This window comes from Bos mutus, chromosome 21 (assembly GCF_027580195.1).
Source record: "Bos mutus isolate GX-2022 chromosome 21, NWIPB_WYAK_1.1, whole genome shotgun sequence".
Lineage (NCBI taxonomy): Eukaryota > Metazoa > Chordata > Mammalia > Artiodactyla > Bovidae > Bos > Bos mutus.
In genome coordinates, this window is record NC_091637.1 from 65,990,954 (window position 1) to 66,015,763 (window position 24,810).

General features: G+C 52.8%; 2 protein-coding genes across 9 annotated transcripts in view; one reads left to right on the top strand and one right to left on the bottom strand.

Moving 5' to 3' along the window:
• Positions 1 to 1,976, top strand: part of WDR20 (WD repeat domain 20) — a 65,532-nt gene extending 63,556 nt beyond the window's left edge. Inside the window, 1 exon segment of the mRNA XM_005903926.2 lies at positions 402 to 1,976. Coding sequence (XP_005903988.2) covers positions 402 to 455 — 54 coding nt within the window. The 3' untranslated portion in view covers positions 456 to 1,976.
• A 605-nt stretch (positions 1,977 to 2,581) lies between these two features.
• MOK (MOK protein kinase) overlaps positions 2,582 to 24,810 on the bottom strand; it is a 43,268-nt gene continuing 21,039 nt past the window's right edge. Inside the window, exons 1-11 of one of the 8 annotated variants that reach the window (XM_070358005.1) lie at positions 19,788 to 22,702; positions 19,299 to 19,388; positions 17,938 to 18,008; positions 10,089 to 10,167; positions 9,892 to 9,940; positions 8,130 to 8,308; positions 6,664 to 6,765; positions 5,753 to 5,926; positions 4,987 to 5,107; positions 3,526 to 3,714; positions 2,584 to 3,447 (exon numbers count right to left, since the gene is read on the bottom strand). In XM_070358005.1, coding sequence (XP_070214106.1) covers positions 3,367 to 3,447; positions 3,526 to 3,714; positions 4,987 to 5,107; positions 5,753 to 5,926; positions 6,664 to 6,765; positions 8,130 to 8,308; positions 9,892 to 9,940; positions 10,089 to 10,167; positions 17,938 to 17,968 — 1,005 coding nt within the window. In that variant the 5' untranslated portion in view covers positions 17,969 to 18,008; positions 19,299 to 19,388; positions 19,788 to 22,702 and the 3' untranslated portion in view covers positions 2,584 to 3,366. The other 7 variants (XM_070358008.1, XM_070358006.1, XM_070358003.1 and 4 more) reach the window with 7 other exon arrangements.

The window sequence follows — 24,810 nt, forward strand, 5'->3', positions numbered from 1 at the left end:
GCTCTGGGGAATGGGGCGCAGGCTCTGGGCCGCGCTGGGCGAGCTGGCCTGGGAGCCGGGGAACCCCTCAGCGGCCCCGAGCTGCAGCCCCTGGGGAGGGCAGTGAACAGCCCCTGCCCCCGGGAGGTGCCCCTCGCCTTTGGGCAGCGATGCTTCAAAGCACCCAGGCCCTGAGAGACCGACCACCCTCTCGCCCTGGCAAGCCCTGCCCAAAGCGTGCCTGCCAAGCAGCTCAGCGGCCTCCCCTGAGTTAGGGACTCGATACGCAGACACGGAGGGGGCTGTGAGAAATGTGGGCTCCCCAGCCGACTCGAGGCTGGGCGTGCCGCTGGAAGGGCTGAGTGTGGCTGTCTCCGCCGCCCCGTGTTTTGCTGGATTAATGGAAACTGCTTTGTTTGCAGGGTTCACTGTCAGCCCCCAGCCAGGCCACTCCTCCAGGTGGAACTGCAGTGTAGGGGCCCACGCCTGCTCGGGCGTCCTTGTCCCGGCCGCGTCTCGAGGGAGCAGCCGCAGCGCAGCGCCAGCCGCGTGGGACCTTTAGCAATGCCGCGTGGAGGGCAGGCCGCGAGGAGCTCGGCGCGGCGCACCCCAACAAGCTGTTTCCAGTTTTAAACCGTTCTTTTGGGCTGCAGTAAAAAATGAGAAATGAGGTTTTCTTGCTTTTTACTCTTAAAATTCAATGTAATGTTTTATATATATATATATAATTATACATACATACATGGTGTAAAATAAAAATGTTTCTTGGACGAGAAATCCCCTTAAATCCAACTGTTTATATAGTACTTCCCTGCTTCTGCACTATTTTTAATACTTTAGGTGGTCAGGAGACAACCTGGAATGCACTCACAAAAGTTGTTAAAGTTATTTCTTGTAATTCAGGAAGACAAATGCTGCAATCAGATTTTTTAAGATTATTTGCACTTAAAATAGCTTAATGCAGTTACAAAGTTATTTTGAATATGGGTGCAGTGGAGCGCCGAGCTGTGGCACAAACATGCCCTTTTTTAATCTGTTAACATTTATTTTAATACTCTTGTTCCAATGCAGTCAGCTCTGTATTATATGTATAAATAATGTAAGTCTGCAGTTGCGGAAAGGGTCACTTCAGTAAGTAATTTTCATCATTTAAGAGTGATATTTCTAATTCACACAAAGTTAATATTAAAGCTGTCTTGAATATACCACTCGTCTGTCTTCTGTTAAACTGGCTCTGGCTTCACTGCAGTTTTGTTTTTGAGGTGCTCAGGCCGTGTCCCTCGAGGCCCTCCAGCAGTCGAGATCGATTTCAGGCAGCTCTGGGGAGCCGGCTGCTTCTCTGGCCACTTCCTGCCACGTCCCCATCTTCGGCCGTGGCACGTGGGTGCCGACTCCGGTCTCAACAAACCATTTTCTCCTTACAGCTTAAAGCCCACGAGCCCACCTTTTGTCGCTGAGAGATCTCACCCGCGACTCTCTCTACGGTTGTGTGTGAAAATGCTTTGTTCCCCATGCGGCAAAAAGGCTAATGAGATGACTCGGGACTTTGGTTGTAACCAGCTGGTGAGCAGCTCTGAGCATAGGTCAGGCCCACACCTGCGTTCAGACTCTACAGGTGACTACAGTAATAACAGTGTGCAGCTGCCAAGCAGAGACCTTTTGGTCAAATCAGTTGAGCCCTCTGAAGGCCTTTGTTCAGTCAGGCTCTAAACCATGGTGCCTAAAACACATTTCTCAGAGATCCCAGTAAACCGGGGGCACGTCCGAGTGATGTTAGTCTAGACAAGATGTGAACACACTCCACTCACTCCCCTGCCATCATCTACGTGAACGTCCCCACAGGATCACGCTGCTGGTTGCAGGAAAACTCCCATCAGCGCAGGTCTTGCTTCCTTCCCGAGACGAGAGGAGGAAGGTCGGGAGCCAGCTCTCCACTGCCGCCTCGCCTCACAGCTGGTCGGGTCTATGTGGACAGAGACCACCAGCACTCGGGCAGCAGAGCCAGGTGGCCACCTGTACCCCGGAGGCCTGGCCAGTGCCGGCCCACGGGGTGCAGAGCCCTGGAAGGCGGGGAGCCCCTGGGGCAGCAGGACTGTGCTCCTCAAACCCGGGAGAGGGGGCCCACCCGCTGACACTGAAGAGGGAGCCCCCCGGGGGCCCAGCCCAGCGCCACGCTGGGGGACAGGTGTGCAGTCACTGCACAGAGCCCTTCACGTCTCTGTATTCAAAGTGGGTTACGATGCCCCTGAACTGCCCTCAGAGCTGCCCTCGCTGGGAGCTGGCTCCGAGCAGGCCCCGTCCCTGGCCGCCCCCTCATCTGCTGAGCCCTCGGCGCCCCCAGCTCCCGCCCCAACCCCGGACGTGGGCCCTCTGTCATTCTCGGCCCAACGCCACCCCGCCACGGGAGGGCCCTGAAGCCGGCCCCTCGCCATGCGCCCAGCCCAGAAGGCCCCAGGCCTCCCCCTGCTCCTGGGCCCCCGCCGCCAGGCCCCGTGAAATGTCAGCCCCCTGCACCCCTCCCCCGGTCCCCGTGAAACACCAGCCCCCTGCCCCAGTCCCCCACCCCCCGCCTTCCATGGCCACTGCTGCTCTGCCCTGGCCTCCACCAGCAGGGGAAACAGGTGTCTTCTGTGCCCACTTACTGCCAGCACCCCAGAAACGAAGCTGGGTGCCTGCCCCCCGGGGCCATCAAAGCAGTGCCCTCTACCCATGGAGGAGGCTGGACCCTGTGGGCTGGGCCGGCGACCTGCCCGCAGCCCGCCCCTCGCCTACCACTACACCAGGGCCCCAGGGCCGCGTGCTGGCCTGGGCACCCTCCTCAGGAGGCAATCAGGTGAGCCGGGCGCTGCGCCCAAGTCTCCCCAGCAGAGCCAGTGCCCCTGACGCGCCCACAAAAGTCAAGATAAAGGACGGTCAGGACACGCGTTCAACTCGGCAAACAGGAGGATCCAACACCGTGAGGACAGCTTGCTCTTTAATAAAATCAGGGGTCTCCGGTGGCATAGTCCGGAAGCTGAACTGTGCTAACACTAGCACTGATGGGCTACAGGCACGCGGAGCCCGCGGTGAAGCCAGCCTAAACAACACGTAATAACAGTATAATCTCTCTTCTGATTCATATAAAAATTACAAAATGTCCCTGCCCCAAACCCTTACGTTATGGAAATGAAATAAAACCCTAGAAGGAGGTGGTTTTACAGATGTATTAGACTCGAACACACAGTAAAGCCGCCCTCTGGACACGGCTGTCCAGCCGGCGGCTCCAGGCCGAGGCGGTGGTGCGGGTCTGGGGGCGGCGCTCCGGGGACAGGACGCCCGGCCCCGGGAGCCCCCGCGCGCTCGCCGGCACAGTGGCGGGGAGCCAGCCCGAGCAGGGGGCCGCGGCGCTCAGTCGCCCCCACCTCTGCGCTCTATCGTGGGCAGGCGGTACTGCTTCAGGCTGGGCTTGATGTCCTTCTGCGTCTCTGTCTGTCAGAGAGAGGGACAGACACTCAGTGGGGGCCAGGGTAGGTGGGAGCGCAGGGCGGGGGGCCGCAGGACGCCCACCTTCTGGGCCGCACCGACGCACTTCAGGGGTCTCAGCAGCGGCACCTTCGGGAGGAACACGGATGGCAGGGCCGGGCTGGAGTAGGAGGCCAGCTTGGCCGCTCCCGACAGCTTCAGCCTGGGCAGCTCCATCAGGCAAGCCGGCCCCGGCCTCCGGGGGTGGTTCTCCTCTGGCCTCGGGGGCTGTTTCTAGAAACAGGGGCAGGCCAGATGAGCGCAGGATGCCAACCCTCTGTGGGAATTAGGCAGGGCAACGGGGGCGCCCTTACTGCTCCTGCCTCACACAATTCTGGACTGTGAGATGTGACCACACGGTGACTGGACAACACACGCCGTGTCCCAGGCAGAGACTCGGGGGGCCGCTCCCAGGTCAGGCCTGCGTGGACGGCGGTGGGGGGGTGGTGCGGTCTCACTTCCCGCTCTGACCCCTGGGGTTGGCCGCGCGGCCCGCAGCCTGCTCCTGTGTGGCCAGTGAGCTAATGGGTTTCACAGCTTTTAACGGGTGAAGAAAATTTCACGGCATGCGAAAACTGTATGAGATCCCAACGTCAGGGTCCACAGTTTCGTCAAACTCCATCTGCCCCACGCGTTCACGCGAGGTCCAGGCACCGCCAGCGGGCGCGGGCCTCGGTTCTGCCTGCAGGGGGCGCCCTGGGCAGGTGTCGGCAAGAAAAACACACGCGCACCTGAGCAGGAGGCGGGCCGCGGGGGACAGGGTCACCGGGGCCAAGTGAGGGGCTCAGGCTGGCGGAGTGGGGTGTCCACGGCTGGGGCTGAGCAGCTGCTCCCACCCCCTGGAAGATGAAGGGAGGGCAGGCTGCGGGAGAGAGCGGGAGGCGAGCTTTGAGCGCGGTCGCCTCCTGGACGAGCACGCGGGCCGGACCCGGGGTTCCGCTCTCTGGAGGGCAGCCTGGCCGCAGGGACACCTGCGTCCTCGGCCTCCAGCAGATGGACCCTCAATAAACACCGGGCCGAGTGATGAACGGCAGACGGGCAGTCACTATGGAGCTCGGTGCCTGCCCACAGCTGTGAAGGGGGCTCAGGGCCTGAAGGGAAAAGTGAGGCTCTCACAGGAGAAGCCATAGCGGCTAAGTGCGCAGCAACCGCCGGTGGCCCCTGCTCCTGCAGGGCTCAGTGGCCAAGGGCTCACCTGGCCAGGGGTGGCTTCCCTGTCCCCCAGCTAGGGTGGTCTGAGGGACATGACAAGGTGACCGGCGCTGGGTCTGGGTGCAGCCTTGCCCTGGGGATGGGAGGACCCGCCCGGCGAGGCTGTGGAAGGAGCTGGTAGACAGCAAGGGCGGCGGCCATTGGAGCCGGTGCCCACCCCCAGTGTGTGCAGACGCTGTCTGGCTTGGCAGTAGGTTGCTCACGGCCCCTCCGGGCGGGTGGGGGGGCCTCCAGGGCGTCTGCCTGGGAGACACGGGGTCCCTGCGGCCGTTGGCTCCCCCGATCACACTGTACCTGCTTCCGGCCCTCCTGCGCCGTCTGCCAGGCGCTGCTGAGCTCTGGGGCCGTGGGGCACTCGGGGAAGGGAGCGGGAGCCTTCCACCTGGCCCTGGCCAGCGCCTGCTTCTCGGCCGCCCTGTGGGGAGCACAGAAGTGCGCCTCTCTTGAAAACCCACCGTGGCGTCCGCCGCCTCCGCTCCCCTGCCTCGCTCACGTGCATCTCACCCACTGACCGACGGGGAGCTCACCCCTTCTCTGCCTCAGCCTGACAGCCTCTGGGCTCTGCGCTCCGGGACTCGAGGCAGGAGGGGACAGACGGGTGGTCAGGTGCCTCGACGCAGGCACTCCCCACGTCAGGCACCACCCAGCTCACTCTGGAGCCTCACAGCAAGCAGGCTCACCCCACTAGCCCGTTCTGCTCTGACTCCCTGGGCTCAACGTTGGAGCCTTGACCTCGACTGGAAGGCAGCCAGGCCCTCCTTCTACCCTCCGTGATGCCACTAGCCTCCTTTTGGAAAAAAGTGCCAGAGAAGAACGAGGGATGGGTTCCCAGAGGTATGGGCACTGTTCCCGGGACCACCTGCCCCTCCGCGCACCCCCCGGCCCCTCCGTGTGCGCTCCTTGGCCCCTCCGCGCGCCTCCAACCCGGCCCCTCCGCACGCCTCCCCACTCCCCCGGCCCCTCCGCGCGTCCCCCTCGGCCCCTCCGCAGCCCACCCCGGCCCCTCCGTGCGCTTCCCCCGGCCCCTCTGCGTTCCCCTTGGCCCCAGCAGGGCGCCCACCTCTGCTCCTGGAAGTAAGGGTGTTGCAGGGCCTGGTGGGCAGTGATTCTCTCATCGGGATCATAGGCCACCATGGCGTGCAGAAGGGAGAGGCATTGCGGGGACAGACTGGTGGTCAGTAGAGGTATCCCTGATCCCTTTTTAAAAGGAAAATCAAAACTCATAGCTCTCGACCTGCATTAAAAGCCCAATGATAATAAACGGTCACGCCGCCATTTAGAGCACGTGGCCGGTCCAGCGTCAAGACTGCACAGGGACCTGCGCTGAAGGGAACAGTTCTCGATCTAACAGTGGCGCGGGGAGGCACAAAGGCGTCCAGACTCCTCGCGCAGGGAGGCCCCTCAGGGAGCCGCAGCCCTGGGCTCCTTGCGCGCCAGTGCCGCAGGGCAGCGTCGGCCCCAGGAGGGGGGAGGTCTCTGCACTGCCACTCAGTTTTCCTGTGAACCTAAAACCGCTCCACGACATTAAATCTGTTTTTAAAACGGGTGTGTGTGTGTGAAATCTCATGCTCTAGAGCTAAGAAAACTTTCCTTTGAAAAGACTAATACCACATTCCCACCAGAGAAGGAAATAAAATTTAAAAAAAGAACAAGACTCCAACATAGTTGTCACCTCCCTACCTTCCTAGCGTCTGGGAGCTGCTGGGTGCTGCCCACTCCTCACATCGCGGGGCCCCCAAGAGCCCGGCTCCCCCAAGTCCCAGCCCAGGCGTCAGTGCCGCGGGCACCGGGCGGAGCTGCCCTGGGCCAGGCGTGCGGCCTGTGCTGGGAGCCGTCCTCAGCCGAGGCTCCGAGGTCCGAGTGAACCCCTGGGGACGCCTCCCGACTGCCCGGGCCCAGTGGGCTGTGCTGAGGTAGCGGGGAACAGCAGCGGGGTGAGCCCTGGGGCGGGGGCCTGGGGCCTGCACTCACTGCTTGAACTTGGTGAGAGTCTTCTCAGCAGGCGTGCCCATGACGTCGTGGATCCTAGAGATCTGGTCCAGCTCGTTGGCTCCGGGGAAGAGCGGCTGCAGGCTGGGCGGGATCAAGGCTGCCGTCAGGGCCCCAATCCTCCCAGCAGCAGAGGGACCTCCAGCACCCGCCCCTGCCCACCCCTGCCCCAGGCCTTCCTCCTCCATTGTCCCCACATTGGGGTCCTTCTAAGGTGCAGAGCCCACTCCCGAATCTGCAGAGCCAGGTCTTCACCAACTGTGAGAGGAAACCCCCAGAGCCTCTCACGGCCAGGGGAGCGCTGCCAACAGCAGTTCAGGCCAGGTCAGGCCAGACTGCGTGGACAAACGAGGTCCACGGAGCGTTTCAGTTTCGGAGCATTCACAGATTTGGGACTCGAGGATAAAAGGGCTCTGGCGCCTCTCACCTCCCTCCAGACTGACTCAAGCGGCTTTGTGCTGTGCTGTGCTTAGTCCCGCGGTCGTGTCCAACTCTTTGGGACCCCCATGGACTGTAGCCCACCAGGCTCCTCTGTCCAGGGGATTCTCCAGGCAAGAATACTGGAGTGGGTTGCCATGCCCTCCTCCAGGGGATCTTCCTGATCTGAGGACTGAACCCTTGTCTCCCACATTGCAGGCAGATTCTTTACCATCTGAGCTACCAGGGAAGCCAAGGGACTTAAGTACACGACAAAAGACTGTCTGTTGTAACTTTAGCATCAGTGAAACCACAAGTCTCCTTTCCAAAAATAACAGTTACTTATCAACAGGGAAGATCTGGAGTCAGAAGCTGTGCCCTGAAGGGCCTGTGCATATATCAAGGGGTCAGTGGAGCAGGTGGCCATGGACACCCTGGGTCCTCCTGCCTGGCTGGGTACTGTTCTGACCGGCGTCACTCTGACGGAAATCACCCTCCCACGCCCCAGCCCCGTCCTTCCTGACCTGCTGGAGCAGGAGGGTGCGCCCCCCTCCTCCCTTCCCAGCCTCTGCTGTGGCCTTGCTCCGTCCAGCAGTGGAGCTGAGGCTGGCATGGGGGCAGCATGCACGCTCAGGGTTGGAGCACTCCAGACTCCAGCTCCTCCTCACCCCGGGGGCCTGAGCGCCCACGGGAATGACTGAGCTCCGAGGGCAGACTAGGGGGCACGGCCCCCGCTCCCCACGGCAGGCCCCACACAGCGCAGGAGCACGCCTGGCTCCGATCTTCTGTGGGCTTCACCGGTTCTACCGCTGACGAGGCCACACAGAGAGGCCTGGCCACCCGGGCCCGGTGGCCAGTAACTGACGGTGTTCCGCCCTCCATGCTGGGCAAGCAAGGAGAGCGTTCCGCCCACTTCCTGTCAGGGTCAAGAGCAGCCACGACACCAGAAGGGCTGTTCCAGGGGCACAGGAGAGGGTGCAGGGGGGGCCTGGCGGAAGCCACTGGATGCCCCCCTCCAGGGCCCAGCGTACCTGGCCATCTCGTAGAGCACGCAGCCCGCGCTCCACAGGTCCATCTTGAAGCCGTAGAAGCCATCGGTGAGGAGGCACTCAGGGGCCCGGTACCAGCGGGTGGAGATGTACTCGGTGTACGGCTGCTTCGAGTAGACGCTCCGGCACGACCCGAAGTCCCCAAGCTTCAGGACATCCCGCTGCGAGGGGGAGACACGGGGACAAGGAACATCTCACCAAGCAGCGACCGTCACACAGGCCATTCCAGGTGCAGGCGCACTAGCACAAGGACGCCTGGCATCTAAACGAGCTTGCAGACCACGGAGCGCTGGCTCTGTGAGCGTCTGAAGTTGCCTCTGACCCAGGAGCAGGTGGGGTCTCTATCCAGTGGATCACATTCACAAATATTCTGGCTGTGTTTTACAGACATTTCAAAATGTCTGCAAAACGTCTACGGGCTGTGCAAAGGTTTAAGTCACAGTGTAAGTCTACAGGTGAATTCTACACCCTGGTCATATCCCCCGTTATGCCTCAGACAGGTTTCAAGGTGTTTCTTCCATCTTCTTTCTCTCTCATACTCAAGTCGTAAAATGCGTGCTGTCGATAAGCATGACGTCTCTGGCAGGCGCCTGCAGCTGCGGCCCACGTTAAACAGCACTCGTCTTGGCCAGATGAGGAAGAAACCTGCACGGACAGCCTCGTACCTCTGCTCCCACTCCTGACACAGTCAACAAAAGTTAGGCACATAAAAAGGCAAGAAAAAACAGTCTAAAGAGGCAAAGCATGCATCAAAACCAGACTCAGATATGGCACAGGTTTTAGAATTTTAGAATTACCAGAGAAGAAATTAAAAAAAAAAAAAAACAAACTATGATTAATTTAAGGGTTCCAGGGGAAAAAGAAGACAGCATGCAAGTTCAGATGGGAAAAGTAAGAAGAGAGATGGAAACCCTAAGAAAAAATCAAAATAAAACATCACAAATAACACTGGAACAGAAATTTTAAATGACTTTGATAGGTTCATCAATAGACTCAACAGCCAAGCAAAGAGTCAGTGAGCTTGAAGACACGCCAACAGAAACTTCCCAAACTGAAATGCAAAGCAATAGAAGAACATCAAAAACAGAGACAATTTCTGTTTTTGACAGACAACATCAAACGTGAGACAAAAGCTGTGGCACACACACTACAGTGTGGACCAATCTCAGAAAAACGATGCTGAGCGAAAGAAGTCAGACCACGGGAGGGCATATAACATGTAATTCCATGTATAGAACATTCTAGAAGACACACACTAATTCTATTATGACAGAAAGTCAGCTTGTCTTTCCTGGGGACAAGGGACAGGAAGGCAAAGGTTACCAAAGGCAAGAGGAAGCTTTTGGGGGCAGTAGCTTTGTTTGTCGACTGGGATCATGGTTTCACGGGAATATACAACTGCCCAAACCTAACAAATTGTACACTTTACACATGTACAGTTTAAGGGCTTTTGAGTGAGACAGATCCAAGCTCAAATCCTGCCTCTTCCCCTTTTATATTTACAGTGTTTAGAATAATTTATCAATAAATGGAGTTTATTTTTATACACAGTATATAAGAAGGGTGCCTTTTTCCAGACGTACAGTTATGTTGATGGCATTTACTAACGATTTTTTTTCCCAAACTGGAAGGGAAAAAAAAAAATAACAAACATGACATCCACTGGGATTGAAAGCATATTCAGTGAAAAGTTTTTATATTCTGTCTTCATTCTGATATCAATTTTTCATATAAAAGTTCTTACCTTTACTAATATATTTTCTGGTTTTACATCTCTGTGAAATATTCCATTTCTGCATTCAACATGAAAAGAAGGACAGAATTAATTGTACCTCATTCAGATCCTTTCACACTGCATTTTCTAATGATGGTAATGCATTTTTTTTTTTTTTGGTAATGCATTTTATTAATCTGAAAGCCTCCAAGGCTCCCCGTGCATACCTGTGCATGTGGTCCAGGGACTTACACAGCTGGTACATATAGTGCCTAACTTTTTTCTCTGATAACGGGTGTCTTCTTCCTGTGCAATCAAGGAAACAGCCAAATATGGTTACCAATATCCCCGTTTTTGAAATAAAACAAAAGTCCATTTTTAATAATGTGCAAGAATTTCTAATTTTCTCAGTGAAAACAGAATGGAATAGTTCTAGGAAATATGGAGTCCATCTACAAAATATGCCATGTAGAATTCTACATACTGACGTGATTTAATTCAGAATCGCCGGGCCCCAGGCCTTCTCTGCAATGAGAAGGGTGCTGAGCGATCACCAAGGGGCACTCGGTCTGGGGGCCTCCACGCAGCCTCGGGCAGGCCTGCAGGGCACACTCCTCCACACTGCGACTCGAGGTGGCAGGCCACGTGCGTGCATATGTGCTCAGTCATGTCCCACTCTTTGTGACCCCATGGACTGCAGCCCGCCAGGCTCCACTGTCCACGGAATTTACCAAGCAAGAATACTGGAGTGGGTTGCCATTTACTGCTTCAGGAGATCTTCCTGACCCAGGGATTGAACCCGTGTCTCCTGTGTCTCCTGCATTGGCAGGTGGGTTCTTTACCACTGAGCCAACCTGGGAAGCCCGAGATGGCGGGAGTCGGCTGCAAATCCAGCATTTTCCTCAGCTTCCTGTCTAGATGGAGATTTCCGTCTTTAAGGGAATAGATCACAGTTTTTTTTTTTTTCTGCTGCACTTCCCGGCATATGGGATCTTAAGTTTCCTGACCAGGGATTGAACCTGCACCCCTTGCAGTGGAAGCATGACGTCTTAACCACCGGGCCACCAGGGAAGTCCCAGAAGTACGTTCTCTTAATCGAAGAAGACCAATGACTGAAATTTACAGCCCACACGCTCCTTTCACAAAAGGGAGCAGTCACTGGCACCGCTGACCACGCCCTGCAGCACGCGGGCGCCCATCCGCACAGCCTACAGCCTGTACCCTCCTCACTCCTGCAGTGTTCATCATGTTCCAGAACCCCGCACATCACACTCCAGTACCACGGAGTACTGCGGGCCACGGGGTCCCAAAGAGTCGGACTCGACTTAACAACTGAATGACGACCAACAGCACAGACATCTGCGTTCTTGAAGATGTCATATTTTATTTGATTTTAATCTCAGAGGCCTGTGTTTCTAGGTCATTAGGCTTTAAACATGGGAAACACACCCTCACCTAACCATTGAGAGAGCCAGCACGAGCACACGGCCCACTTGACTTTTTGGTGCTAAGTTTGCAATTTCTGCTGAAAATTAATGTTTTCTTTTTCTCGCATAACAAGAATGTTTATGTTAATCATCAGATCAGATCAGTCGATCGTGTCCGACTCTTTGCGACCCCATGAATCGCAGCACGCCAGGCCTCCCTGTCCATCACCAACTCCCGGAGTTCACTCAGACTCACGTCCATCACGATTTACAAAATGTCTAAGTAGAGTGAATTTTTCCATGTCATCTTTTTATTCTGTTTCACATCAGTTTTCCACAATTTAAAAGAATTAAAACTAAGATTGTTGGCTTCCCACAGCTTAAGGAATCCTGTAATTTTATCGATTATCTGTACAAAGGTGAGCAGAAAGCAAAATTCCCACTCTGTCCCCCGCGAGGCTGGCTGAAGCGTTGAGGTTCTGTCCCCTCTGTCCGTGCTGCCCACGGACGAGCCGGGCTCCCCAGACCTCGGGGGCAGACTTCCCCCCGCTCAGGGCTCTCAGGACCAGGGCCCCCAGTCCCCCGGGGCTTGTGAAGACACAGACTGCTCCCCATCCTCGCCCGGCACATCCGGTTCAGCAGGTCTGTGGCGGGGCCCTGAAAGCTGCCTTTCCACCGAGTTCCCAGAACCAGCTGCAGGGCCTGGCTGCGCGCCTCAGGAACCACGTCCCACGCCTCCCTCTGGCTGCCAGGACGCCCCAGCCCCATCCCCTTCTCCCGCTTCCCAGTCGTGCTCACGCTGCCCTGTTCCTAGAAGCACCTTCCCAGCCACAGCCACACAGCCACATCCCAGTTACAGCATAAAGCTGTCCTCACATTCATTGGAACCTGAACTCAGGGAAGGTGGACTCTTTCAGGAAAAGTCTACTGCATCCGATCTTCATAATCGCCTAGGGATCTTTCATAAAGCAGATTCCAAGGCCCAGGCCTAGCCCGAGTGAATCACAAGCAGGGAGGCCAGGAGTCTGACCTTTCACTGCCTTCTGCCCCCATTGCAGGAGCACTCTCTCCCTTCCTCCCGGGCTACCTCCCTCTACCCGTTCATAGCCGTGGGGGCAAGGCCGTGACTCCTTCCCATCTCTCCGTGGGAATCCCTGTCTGCACACGGGGACTAGCAGGGGAACAAGGGGCCCGCCTGAGCCACGGGCACCACTGGTCTGAGCAATCAGAGAGTCCACACCCTCGACAAGGAGGATGGACTATCGACTTTCAAAAGTATTTCCCCCAAAACAAGACCCTAACTTTCTGGGCGCGAGATGGTATCTGGTTCCCACCAGATTCTCACTTACAAACATCTTGAAGCAGACAAAATACTGTTAACAAAACGCCCTGAGGTTCCTTGTGTGACCCTTCACTGAAGCCAGCAGACTGCAAACATATTTCCCTGGCTCACTGAGCCAAATTAATTATTCCAAGATAATTTTTTACCAAATATTCTCATTAAGAAGGCACTTAATGAATGTCACACATAACACCAGCAATGTAAAAATTCGAAAGTGAACACAATGATTAACTGTGGCCTCCAGTGTAGCCCATGTTGAACCAGGAAATCTAGCACACACGCTCCTCTCACAAGAGGCCCTGTCCTCAGGCTGTGCCTGGCTCTCCTGGTCAGGCTCCAGGTGCCTGCCGGGCCCACCATGGTGCGGCCAAGCGGCCCACAGTCTATGCCTAGGCCCAGAGGCTAGGCCCTGAGGCAGCGTGCGAGCACGTGTCTGCCATCAGTGTTTTCCAAGAGAGAGCCCTGCAGGACAGCACGTGGTTCTCAGAGAGGCTGGAGGTCCCGCCCGGCAGAGGGTAGCAGGCGCGCTGTCAGACTCAGCATGGAGCCAGAGCCATCACCAGCACCCCTCTCTCAACAAGACTGCACTCAAGGAGGGCCTCCCAGCTCTGCTCTTTGCCTTCCGCTTTGTTTCTTATTTATTTTTTGGCCAACTATGCGGCAAGTGGGATCTTAGTTCCCTGACCAGGAATGGAACCCACACCCCCGGCATTGAAGCAGTCTTAACCACTGGACAGCCAGGGAAGTTCCCCAGCTCTGCTCTCTGAAGCTGGCTCATCTCAGGCAAGTGCTCTGACTTCTTGGAAGCTCTTTCCTCATCTCTAGAGCGCAGCTGAGCTCCCAGCACGGGGACGAGCCAGTGCAGGAGGCCAGAGCCGGCACACACCAGCTGTGCGCAGCGTGGTGGTGGTGGTGGTGACAGCAGCCCACGCTGATTAGAGACCACGCCAGCCGGGGGCTGCTCCGCACACCTCACACCTGTCATTTACTCCTCACAACCACCCTGAGAGCCAGACACCATGATTACCCCCGTTTTCCAGACCAGGACCTGCCGCCGTGAGATGCGCACGGCGCTGCGCTGTGCGTGCTCTGGCCTGGAGTGCAATCGGGGACACCCGCGCTCCATTGACACAGAACCAGAGGGCACTTCCCAGAAGCACCAGTACTGACCTAACAGGATGGTGCCATCAGCTTCAGAAAATTCCAGCGAAAATAATGCTACTCACTCACACCCTGAACGCCACAGATAGACAATGTGAGGAAGACGCTCAGCGATCATGCCACGTCAGAATATCTCAAGGAAAAGTTAGGAATGCCGTAATGGGTTTATGTCATGTCTACTTCCTTTTTCAGTTCAGTTCAGTCGCTCAGTCGTGTCCGACTCTTTGCGACCCCGTGAATCGCAGCTTGCCAGGCCTCCCTGTCCATCACCAACTCTTGGAGTTCACTCAGACTCACGTCCATCGAGTCAGTGATGCCATCCAGCCATCTCATCCTCTGCCATCCCCTTCTCCTCCTGCCCCCAATCCCTCCCAGCATTTCCTTTTTATATACGCACAAAAGTGACATGGGTGGAAACTGTCTCAATAGTTCTGAACGAGTCCCGTTACTAAGGACAGAACTAAAATTGCTAAGTGATAAGAAAGGTATGTGTCAGAGCGGTAGTGGCAATGTTTTTCTTCCTTTTTGTTGGTACATAAAAAATACTGCATCTTACAGTTCAGTGGCTCAGATGTGATCATACATAAAAATATAACTGAATTAATCTGACACAGTAATTAACCTGTCATGCAAAATCGTTACGTTGCATAGTGACTGGAACATGAACCTGATTTCAGAGTTGCCTCAGCATTGAGGAAATACAGTCATCCCTGGGTGTCTGCAGGGTACTGGTTCCAGGAGCCTCTGAGGTACCACAATCCGTGGATGAGCAAGCCCCTTGTATAAAGTGCTCCACAGCTCAGACGCACTGCCTAAGCTCCTCAGGGAAACAAACTAATGCTACGCTTACAGACAAAGCTTGGTTTGCTTTTTCCTACCTGGCTCAGAGTCATGGATTTGTTTTAGGATGCCTGGTCCACTCACAGGTGACAAGACGAGCCCCGGACCTGGAACAGCCTGTGCTCCAGAAGGCGGCCCATGTGCTGCCGGGGCAGTCTCAGGGTCTAGGTGGCCAAGTCTGTCGAGGAGGACAGGCAGAGGAGCCACGGCAGGGGACTACGTGGCCCAAAAGTGGTCGGTGGTGGCCTTGGCTGCCAGGCCTTCCCGGTCCACTCAGGGCTGCCCAGAGGGCCGTGCAGGGTGGGCAAGAGCAGGCGCTGCCCAAGTCCCGACCCCAGACCATCACGGATGAGGCCCACAGCCGTGGACGGGTCCTTTGTCTCTCCATGCCTCCCTTTCACCATCCCGAACATGCAATCATGACAGAATCTGCCTCACAGGCTCTCAGGGTGAAATAAGCTGACTCCTCGAGAGAGCCAGGGGCAGTGCAAGGCCTGTGGTGAGCACTCAGGGCCGTCAGCCATCACTGTCATCACCGCACAGTCGGCGCCCCCGAACCCCCGGGTCTCTGTCCACGGGTCCCGCATCCAAGGTTTCTGAGGTTGGCTGAATCCCTGAGTCGTTTTATATACAAGGGGCTTGAGCATCCATGGATTTTGGTACCTGCGGGGCTCCTGGAACCAGTAGCCTGCAGGCACGGAGGGATGACTGTATTTCCTCAACACTAAGCCAACTCTGAAATCAGGGTTCACGTTCCAACAGTGAGCATTTGACAATCAGTCAACCGTGCTCCCCACATTTTAACATCTCTGACACTTATAGGCCCCTTAGCACCGAGAGCACCTGATCCCATGCTCAGAGCACAGCGCCTGGCCTGTGGAGCCACTCGGCACCCACGGGATGAACCAGCGGCCGTAGAGCCTTAATACAACAGTCTGCTTTCTGCAGTCTCTGTAGACAGATACTGAAAGAAACAGATTCACTTCCTCCAATTACACAACTCCCCTACTACTGGAAATTAAAATACTGATTTCTAAACAAAGTTTTCTCCAATCTAAACACACAGAAACTTGCCAGAAATTATCCCCTCCCCTCGAATTTTAAAATATCACATTCTAACAATCATAATTCTAACATATGTATCTTATACCAAGAGAATTGTTATTATACTAAAAGGAAGTGATTCTATAGATTCATTAAGAACAAAATGTTGGCTAACTGGTAAAAAGATCATTGCAAATTTAGCGGTTGTTTCTCTTGGTTACATTGATACCCTGTCCTGATACACTGTTAAAATATGTATTACACAGAGACTATCAAAGTGAATAATCTAAGTTAGTTAGTGTACCTGAAAGTTAATCATAGAGTAACACTTACTTATCCAAGTTGTCTGGAATAAGACCTCAAGTGAAATTTCCAGGTAAGTGAGGTTTACTCCTCAGATATAAACTCTTTTCTATTTGGAGGTATTTTACATGGGATCTTTTAAAAACGTTTCACCCACTTTCCCATCAGCATATCCTAGGTGATATGGTGACCACAACCCCGTACACGACTGTGCTCCCGCTAACCTGTCTTGGGGAGCCTGGCAGCTTACAGCTGTTTTCCCGACCATTCTTGGTTTGCTTTGTATTTCCAGTCTCCTCCCCCGTTACTGGATCGCCACCTGTCACTTTCTGTTGGTGTGTAAAGTTCTAGAAGCTCCTTTTAAGAGCTCTTATTTTTAATAGGTGTTAGACCAAGAAACCAGATGACTAAGTTTATTTTAAATTGTACTTAAAGCAAGACACCTGAGTGAGAGGCTTGTCTATGAATAAAATACCCAAGGTCTGTAACTTAAAAGAAATACCATATATTCCCAGACACAAGGCAATCTCCTACTTTCCTCAAAAGATGTAAAAGTTTCTGGATCCAAAAGTTTTATATCAACTTCCACAGATGTAAAACTTGTCTACTCATGCTATTTATTTTATTTACTAAGCCACATATTTTAAATCACATATAAAATATGTCCATTTGACATAACATGACATAGCATGACATCTTTCCATGCTCTCACTTCATAAATATAATTTTATCTGAACTCTTCACATGCACCTTTAACATCATGTTAAAGGTCCCCTTTGTTGCAAGAACAGCTTCTCGATCTAAAAGTTCTCTACAGCACATCATCTGCGCTTTGGCCTAACCTGCTTGAGGTAACATCACAGTTTTTAAATCATCTATGATACTGTCGCTAAAACTCTATTTCAGATATAAAGAGTCCCTCATATGACATAAGGCAGTGATTTTCATTTGTTCGGTAAGAATAATATGATCCATGAAGTCTAACACTTGCTGTGTGGTATTTACAAGGCTCATCTGTCCTGACATCTAACGCCACGGGGAGGTCAGACCCAGGGCTGTTGGATAAACGTGGGCCAACCTTCCGCCTCCTGCTCTCTGCTTCCCTCGGGTGACCTCCGCTGGCCTCCAAAACCAGCTGCGACTGGGGTCGGCTCAGGCAAGCGTGCTTCCCCCAGACAGTGCTGTATTGTTCAAACGATGGGGAACGATGAGCACTCAGCAGTTCAGGGCACCGCATGAGGCTCCCAACCCAAGGAGGAAGGAGAGTCCCTCTCAGGGGATGATTTGTGGGGGAAGCCCTACCTCATTCTGAAGCCTAGAGTAGAACGCCGAGCAACGCAGAGCCTGGAATGGACCCCCGAGGGCACGAGCCTGCGGGAGGCCTGAGCCAGGCGGATGATTTGTGGGGGAAGCCCTGCCTCATTCCGAAGCCTAGAGTAGAACGCCGAGCAACGCAGAGCCTGGAATGGACCCCGAGGGCACGAGCCTGCGGGAGGCCTGAGCCGCGCCTCCTGCTGCGCCTCCCTCACCCGCGTCACCTCACCAGCCTGAGCGCTGTGTGGCATCACTTCCCGTCTGCAGCCACATTCTGAGCAGACAAGACTGCCCCCCAAATACCTCCCACACCCAGGTGGCGCTAGTGGTAAAGAACCCACCTGCCAATGAAGGAGACATGAGAGACACGAGTTCAATCCCCGAGTCGGGAAGATCCCCTGGAGGAGGGCAGGGCAACCCACTCCAGTATTCTTGCCTGGAGAATCCCACGGACAGAGGAGCCCGGTGGGCTACAGTCACTGGGTCACAGAGTCAGACACGATTGACACGACCTAGCACACATGGCTGTATACTTATACACAACTACTGAACTGCGGCGATCGATGATTTTGAGAATTAAGACAAATATATGGGAACTATAAACTTTAAAAGATTTTAGACGCTCTTTCAAATTATTCTACATACCTCGTATTAGCTCATAAATATTCATGTCCATAAGTTCACATATTAGTGCAAGAGAACCAGATTTTCTGTCACTGAAGAAGAAAGCAGGTTTTTAAAATGGTTTTTTCCTTGCATTAATCAGAATAAAAGCATCAAATATTTAACTCATTTGTAAACACTTCTGATAAACATAAAACACTCCCATAGCAAAGACCAAAGTGTAATGACCGAAACAGCAGAAGTTTTGATTTTCAATCAGTATTTTAGGTAAAAATAATTTTAAATAATAATAAAACAATTTTGGGCAGAAATTCTAAAAGCTGGTCTCCCACAATTTTGGGAAAAAAGCATCTTGAGATTATGGAAGTAACTATTATATCTTCAGACAGAAGAAACAGGTTGAGGAGTTGGAGAAGCAAAACAAAGAAAGTAGGACTTAATTCAAGCTCTGTGGCTGCAAATTCAGCTTTAATTCACCTAAATTACTTCCATGTCACTGAGATACATCACAGTGTGGGAGTGAAATACACAACCCAGCCAGGGGCAAAAAGAGGAAGACGCCTCTCCCCGCGCCCCTGCAGTGACACCCCGGGCCCCTCAGGGTGCCTGTGGAGGGGCTGGATGGGGCCGCGCTGTCCCTTGGGCTGCCGTGGACAGAAGCGCTTTGCCCCTGAAGCACTCGGCACAGGCAGCACTGTGACCGCTGCCCCGTGCAGGCTGCAGTCTCCGGACCGGCCGAATACGTGCTCAGAGCATGCAGGCCAGGAGGCCACGCGGCCAAGACAAGGCACTGCGTTTTGAGTTTAGAACTGGTCAGCTCTCTGATGAAAACCTCCCCAGCTCAATGGTCAGAGACTACGGTTTCCCCAGATGGTGGTACAGGCCAGGCTTCCCGCTGAGGGGCGCTTTCTCGGAGCTTCAGGCCAGATCCCAGCCCCAGTCCCCAGCAGACAAGCCCTTCCAGACGAGCTGCACTCTGCCGTCTTGATTAGAACAGAAATGAAAAATCCCCTGAAATTATGTGGAATACAGTTAAGAATGGCTGCTTGAAGTCATACCAAGATGGCAACTGCAGGCATGACCTAAGTGCAGCCCCTGAAAGAGGGCCACAGGCTCACACGCAGGTGTCCTGAGCCATCGCCGCCTCCACAGCAGCCCAGCTGAGCTTCCAGGAGGGGGACCATTTGAATGGTGTTCACTGCTGTGACACGGAGTCACTGCAACGAAGGCCTTTCCCTTTAGGACTCGGATGCAAACACTGGCCCGAATGTGTCTGAGCTACAAAGCCAATATTTAAAATGTCTACCATGGTTTTCTTTCTTAAACAGAGATCTAACGATTATCACCGAGGTTAGATAGTTCCTAAAGCCCGATATACTTACAAGACCACCTGGTGCAGCGTGAGGATGTTCGGGTGCGGGTTCAGGCGCCTCAGCGCTTGTATCTCTCGCAGGTTGTTCACTTGCTCGATGCTATTGTGCAGGGAAGAACAAATAACCGGTGTATCATCTGGGCCAACTTTAAAGTCAGGTTATCAAATCGCTGTTTATCATCCATGATCACAAGTTACAAGCTCACAAATAATGCCAAGCAAGTTTATCAAGTTTTATTTCTCCCATCAGCAGCTGAACGTAAGTATACCTCACTTCCACATTATCTTACAAAAATTGAGGCTCTTACAGCTTTGGACATGCACTCAAACTCTTCCCATCTAAACTCCTGAAAGAATGCTTTGGTAGTTTCTCTTACAATTAATAAATATAGAAACAGAGACTAAAATTTTCCACTAGTCAGTTTATAGGAACTAACTGAGCAATGTAAGCAACATTGGAAAATAAGCATCTCCCGTTCACACTGGCCTTCTTTCTGACCTTTAACGCAGCTGCACGCGTTTTCAGTCGTTCATCCGGGGAGAGGCGCTCTCTCAGCAGGTGTGTCGTTACCGAGGCTTTTCTTTATGGAGACTGCTCTGCCTGCCACTGTGTTCACATCCCAGATCACAACAATACAGTGGAGGCCAACGGCCAGAGGCTGGCTGTGCCACCCTCCAGACTGACCCTTGCCAGGGCCCTCTCCCTGTGGCTGGGCCCGTGGAGTCATCCCAGCTGAATGACTCTGTCCACCAGAGACTCCATCTCAGCGGCTCCAAAAGAAACTGATTCTGGAAATATTCTTTCTCTGAACTGGCAAAACTATTTCATCAACTTCTTTTTTCTTTTTTTTCCCTGGCCTTGCCAGGTGGCTTGTGGGCTTCTTGTTCCCAGACCAAGGAATGAACCTGGGCCCCAGGGTTGAACCGGGTCCTAACCACTGGACAGCCAGGGAATTCCCAACCAACTTTCAACATGTAGAGTAAAGCTCAGCATTTTGTTTGGTTATTCAAAGAGTGGTTATATCCAAAGTATAATATTACTGTTGTTGTAAATCAACACGGCTGGATGTTTTCAGTCTCTCTCATGCTAGGCCACAAACGGGAGCCTGGAGCACAAGCCTGGGCAGCCTGAGCAGAAGGGCGCTCCTGACACAAAGCCTCCTGAGCAGGAGGGCGCTCCTGACACAAAGCCTCCTGAGCAGGAGGGCGCTCCTGACACAAAGCCTCCTGAGCAGAAGGGCACTCCTGACAAAAAGCCTTAGGCCCCTTTTAGCCGTCATCCCATGTCCTCCCTCATACCCAGGATGAAACTCAAAATATTAGCAACTTACACACCATGGTCCACAACCAACCAGAAAAAACAGCTCACTTTGCTGGCGCAGCAGACTTAAGGAGGGTCCCTGCTGAAGCCGGGACTGTAACCCTTTAGTTGCTGGAGAGAGTGGGGGATCCCATGACTACTGGGTAAGGGGCCAAGCATGCTGCGTAGGGGGTGGGGGTGGGGCCACACCCTGGAGGCTCAGGATAGCAGCTCCTTCCCGCCTAGAATCTGAGTTTTTCACTGCCTAATAACCACTACGGATGGCCATCCTGGGGCGTGTAGGGACCAGACCACGACCCTGTCTGTCCACTCCGCCAGCTCAGTGCCCAGCCCACCACCTGCTCCTCCCCGCACCCTGGCCTCCTCTAGGTGACTCTAGGACAGTATTTCCCAAAACATGTCCCACAGAATTTTATTTCTCTGGAAAACGCTTTGTGGATAAACTGCATGTTGAGGAAACGTGAGACAGGGCCAATCTAGTTCCTTCTGGAGAGTGACAATTTACAGTTGATGTTAGAAGCTTTCAAAAATCCTACAAAATAAGGACAACAGTTTACCTTCATTTAAACCAACATTTTCCAGACTTTCTGGGGGCACAGGGTCCTCTCTTACATACTAGTAAGTCACCGTCCCTTAGAACTAAGGTTCTAGAGAACACACCACGTCAGACCGTCCTCTGAGTGACATGGCAGATACAGATTATTTTCCTTAGGGCAGAGGAGGTGAACAAACACACCAATAAGGCAAAAGGAAGAAGAAAACATCAAGCAGAGCATTCTTTGGGGGGCGCTAATCCAACAGCTGCCAAGCATCTCTCCCTCCCTGGGGTGCGCACTGGAAGGGCATCCACGGTTCGCCCCACAGTCCCACACCGCAGAGTCCCTGACCCAGGACCAGGCCACTGAAGACCCCCCACTGATGCCTGCCACGCCTCTGCCCAGGGCATGCTGTAAGCCAGTGGTTATCGACTGAAGGGACCTTGCCCCGCTAAGGGACACGGGACAACACTAGAGACACTTTCAGTGTCACTGCTCCGTTCGATGGCAGCAGCCAAGGACGATGCTAAATCTCCTATGGTGCACAGGACAGGACCTGTAACAGAGGAGCCAAGGCCCCGACGCCGACGGCGCCAAGACGCCCAGCCTTGGGTGGGAACAGCAGAAACCAACCGAGGCTAGCAACAGTTCTAAGTTTTGAACTATACACCCGATCTAAAAAAAAAGAAAAAATTAATCAGTCTTTTAGGACCAGTTAGTCAAACAGCTTTGTCATTTAGACAAACATTTACTCACTCTTCTCATCTTTAATATGAAAACCAGCTATGATACCCTGAAACACATTTTCTTATTGCAGACAGAATCATTTTATGCCTCCCCAGGAACTCACTCAGAACCAAGGAATGAGTGCCGACATTAGACGGGCACCCTGACGGGGTTCTGCGCACCTCAGTGCAAGGAACAGTGTGAGCTCAGATGTAAAGCAACTCTGCTCCTGCTTTTAAAGATCTTGGGGAAAAAAAACTAAAAATCTGCAAAGTAACCACTTTTCTTTGCCTTGGAGTTGCTTTGAATTTTGTGGTCAAGTGACATTCAGGTTTTTTCTGTGTGTTTGTCTTTTTACTGCCCTGCTGGAAACAGAAAATATCACGGAGTGGAACACAGAGGGATGTAGGCAAGCCTCTGCTTCCAAAAGAAACAGCTGGGGAATTTCCCAGGCTGTTCGGTGGTTAAGACTCCAAGCTTCCAATGCAGGGGGTGAGGGTTCGATCCCTGGTCTGGGAATTAAGATCCTACGTGCTGCGGAGCAACCAAGCCCGAGTGCCGAAAGTGCTGAGCCCACACCACGACCACAGAGCCAGTGTGTAGGCTGCGCCTGTGAAAGACCCCCTGACGTGACGACGATCCCAAGCTCCATGACTAAGACCCAACGCAGCCAAATAAACATTCAAGCACACACATAATGAAGCAAAAGGACACGCTCACTGGAGTGGCCAGAATTTAAAAGACTAACCACACCAAATGCTGAAGAGGATATGAAGCAACTAGAACTCTTGGGTTCTTTGCTGGTGGAAGTAGAAAAAGGTATAATCATTTCAGAAAAAGGCTGGGCTGTTTCTTGTAAAGTTAAATATACATCTACCCTGTGACCCAGAGATTCTATTTCCAGGTAATAACCTAAAAAATAAAATATATATATATATAGATAACCATAAAAAGTCTTGTATGAAGTTTTACAGGTTTATTCACAGTGGCCCAAAACCAGAAACAGCCCAAAAGTTCCTCAACAAGAGACGAGATAAACAAGGCGCTCTGCAGTCACAGACTGGAATGAACATCACTCAGCGGTGAGAAGGTATCAACTGCCGATAGGACAACAGGGATAAACCTCAGAGACTGCATGTATGCTGCGCTAAAGGAGTGGAGAGATTCCATTTAACAGGAATTTCTGCTGCTGCTGCTGCTGCTGCTGCTAAGTCACTCAGTCGTGTCCGACTCTGTGCGACCCCACAGACGGCAGCCCACTAGGCTCCCCCGTCCCTGGGATTCTCCAGGCAAGAACACTGGAGTCGGTCACCATTTCCTTCTCCAATGCATGAAAGTGAAAAGTGAAAGTGAAGTCACTCAGTCGTGTCCAACTCTTAGCGACCCCATGGACTGCAGCCTACCAGGCTCCTCTGCCCATGGGATTTTCCAGGCAAGAGTACTGGAGTGGGGTGCCACTGCCTTCTCTGAACAGGAATTTCTATAAGAGAGTAAAGAAACAAAACCCAGAAGAGTGGCCACCGGGGCAGGGAGGGAGGACTAAGTAGGGAGCGTGAAGGAGCTCGGGTGAGAGCAGCACTCTGTGCTGTGAGTACAGGGAGCTATCCACTTGCAAAAATCATGCAGTTCAAAAATGTGCATTTCAATGAATGCAAATGTTTCCTTTAAAAAAGAATTGTGTAATAATAACCAAGTGGAATGTAAAAGTAGGAAGTCAAATATCCAAAGTGGCAGGCTTGTTTGGCCTTGGAGTACAAAAGGAAGCAGGGCAAAGGCTAACAGAGCTTCGTCAAGAGAACATGCTGGTCATAGCAAACACCCTCTTCCAATAACACAAGAGACAACTCTACACATGAACATCACCAAATGGTTAGTGCCAAAAGCAGATTGACTATATCCTTTGCAGCTGAAGATAGAGAAGCTCTACACAGTCAGGAAAAATAAGAGTAGGATCTAACTGTGGCTCAGATCACAAACTCCTTATTGCAAAATTTGGACTTAAATAGAAGAAAGCAGGAAAAACCAGTAGGCCATTACGTATGACCTAAACAAATCCCTTATGATTATACAGTGGAGATGATGAACAGATTCAAGGGACTAGCTCTGACAGACAGAGGGCCTGAAGAACTACAGACAGAGGTGCGTAACACTGCACAGGAGGTGGTGACCAAAACCATCCCCAAGAAAAAGAAATGCAAGAAGCCACAGCGGTTGTCTGAGGAGGCCTTACAGATAGCCGAGGAAAGAAGAGACGTGAAAGGCAAAGGAGAAAGGGAGAGATATACCCAAGTGAATGCAGAGTTCCAGAGAATAGCAAGGAGAAATAAGTCTTCCTAAGTAAACAGTGCAAAGAAAAGAGGAAAACAATAGAACGGGAAAGACTAGAGATCTCTTCAAGAAAATTAGAGATACCAAGGGAACGTTTCATGCAAAGATGGGCTCGATAAAGGACAGAAATGGTATGGACCTAACAGAAGCAGAAGATATTAAGAAGAGATGGCAAGATTACACAGAACTGTACAAAAAAGATCTTCATGACCCAGATAACCACGATGGTGTGATCTGTCACCTAGAGCCAGACATCCTGGAATGTGAAGTCAAGTGGGCCTTAGGAAGCATTATTACAAACAAAGCTAGTGCAGATGATAGAATTACAGCTGAGCGATTTCAAATCCTAAAAGATGATGCTGTCAAAGTGCTGCACTCATCATGCCAGCAAATGTGGAAAACTTAGCAGTGGCCACAGGACAGGAAAAGGTCAGTTTTCATTCTAATCCCAAAGAAAGGCAATGCCAAAGAATGTTCAAATTACCATACAATTGAGCTCATTTCACATGCTAGCAAGATTATCTCAAAATCCTTCAAGCCAGGCTTCAACAGTACATGAACCGAGCACTTCCAGATGTGCAAGCTAGATTTAGAAAAGGCAGAGGAACCAG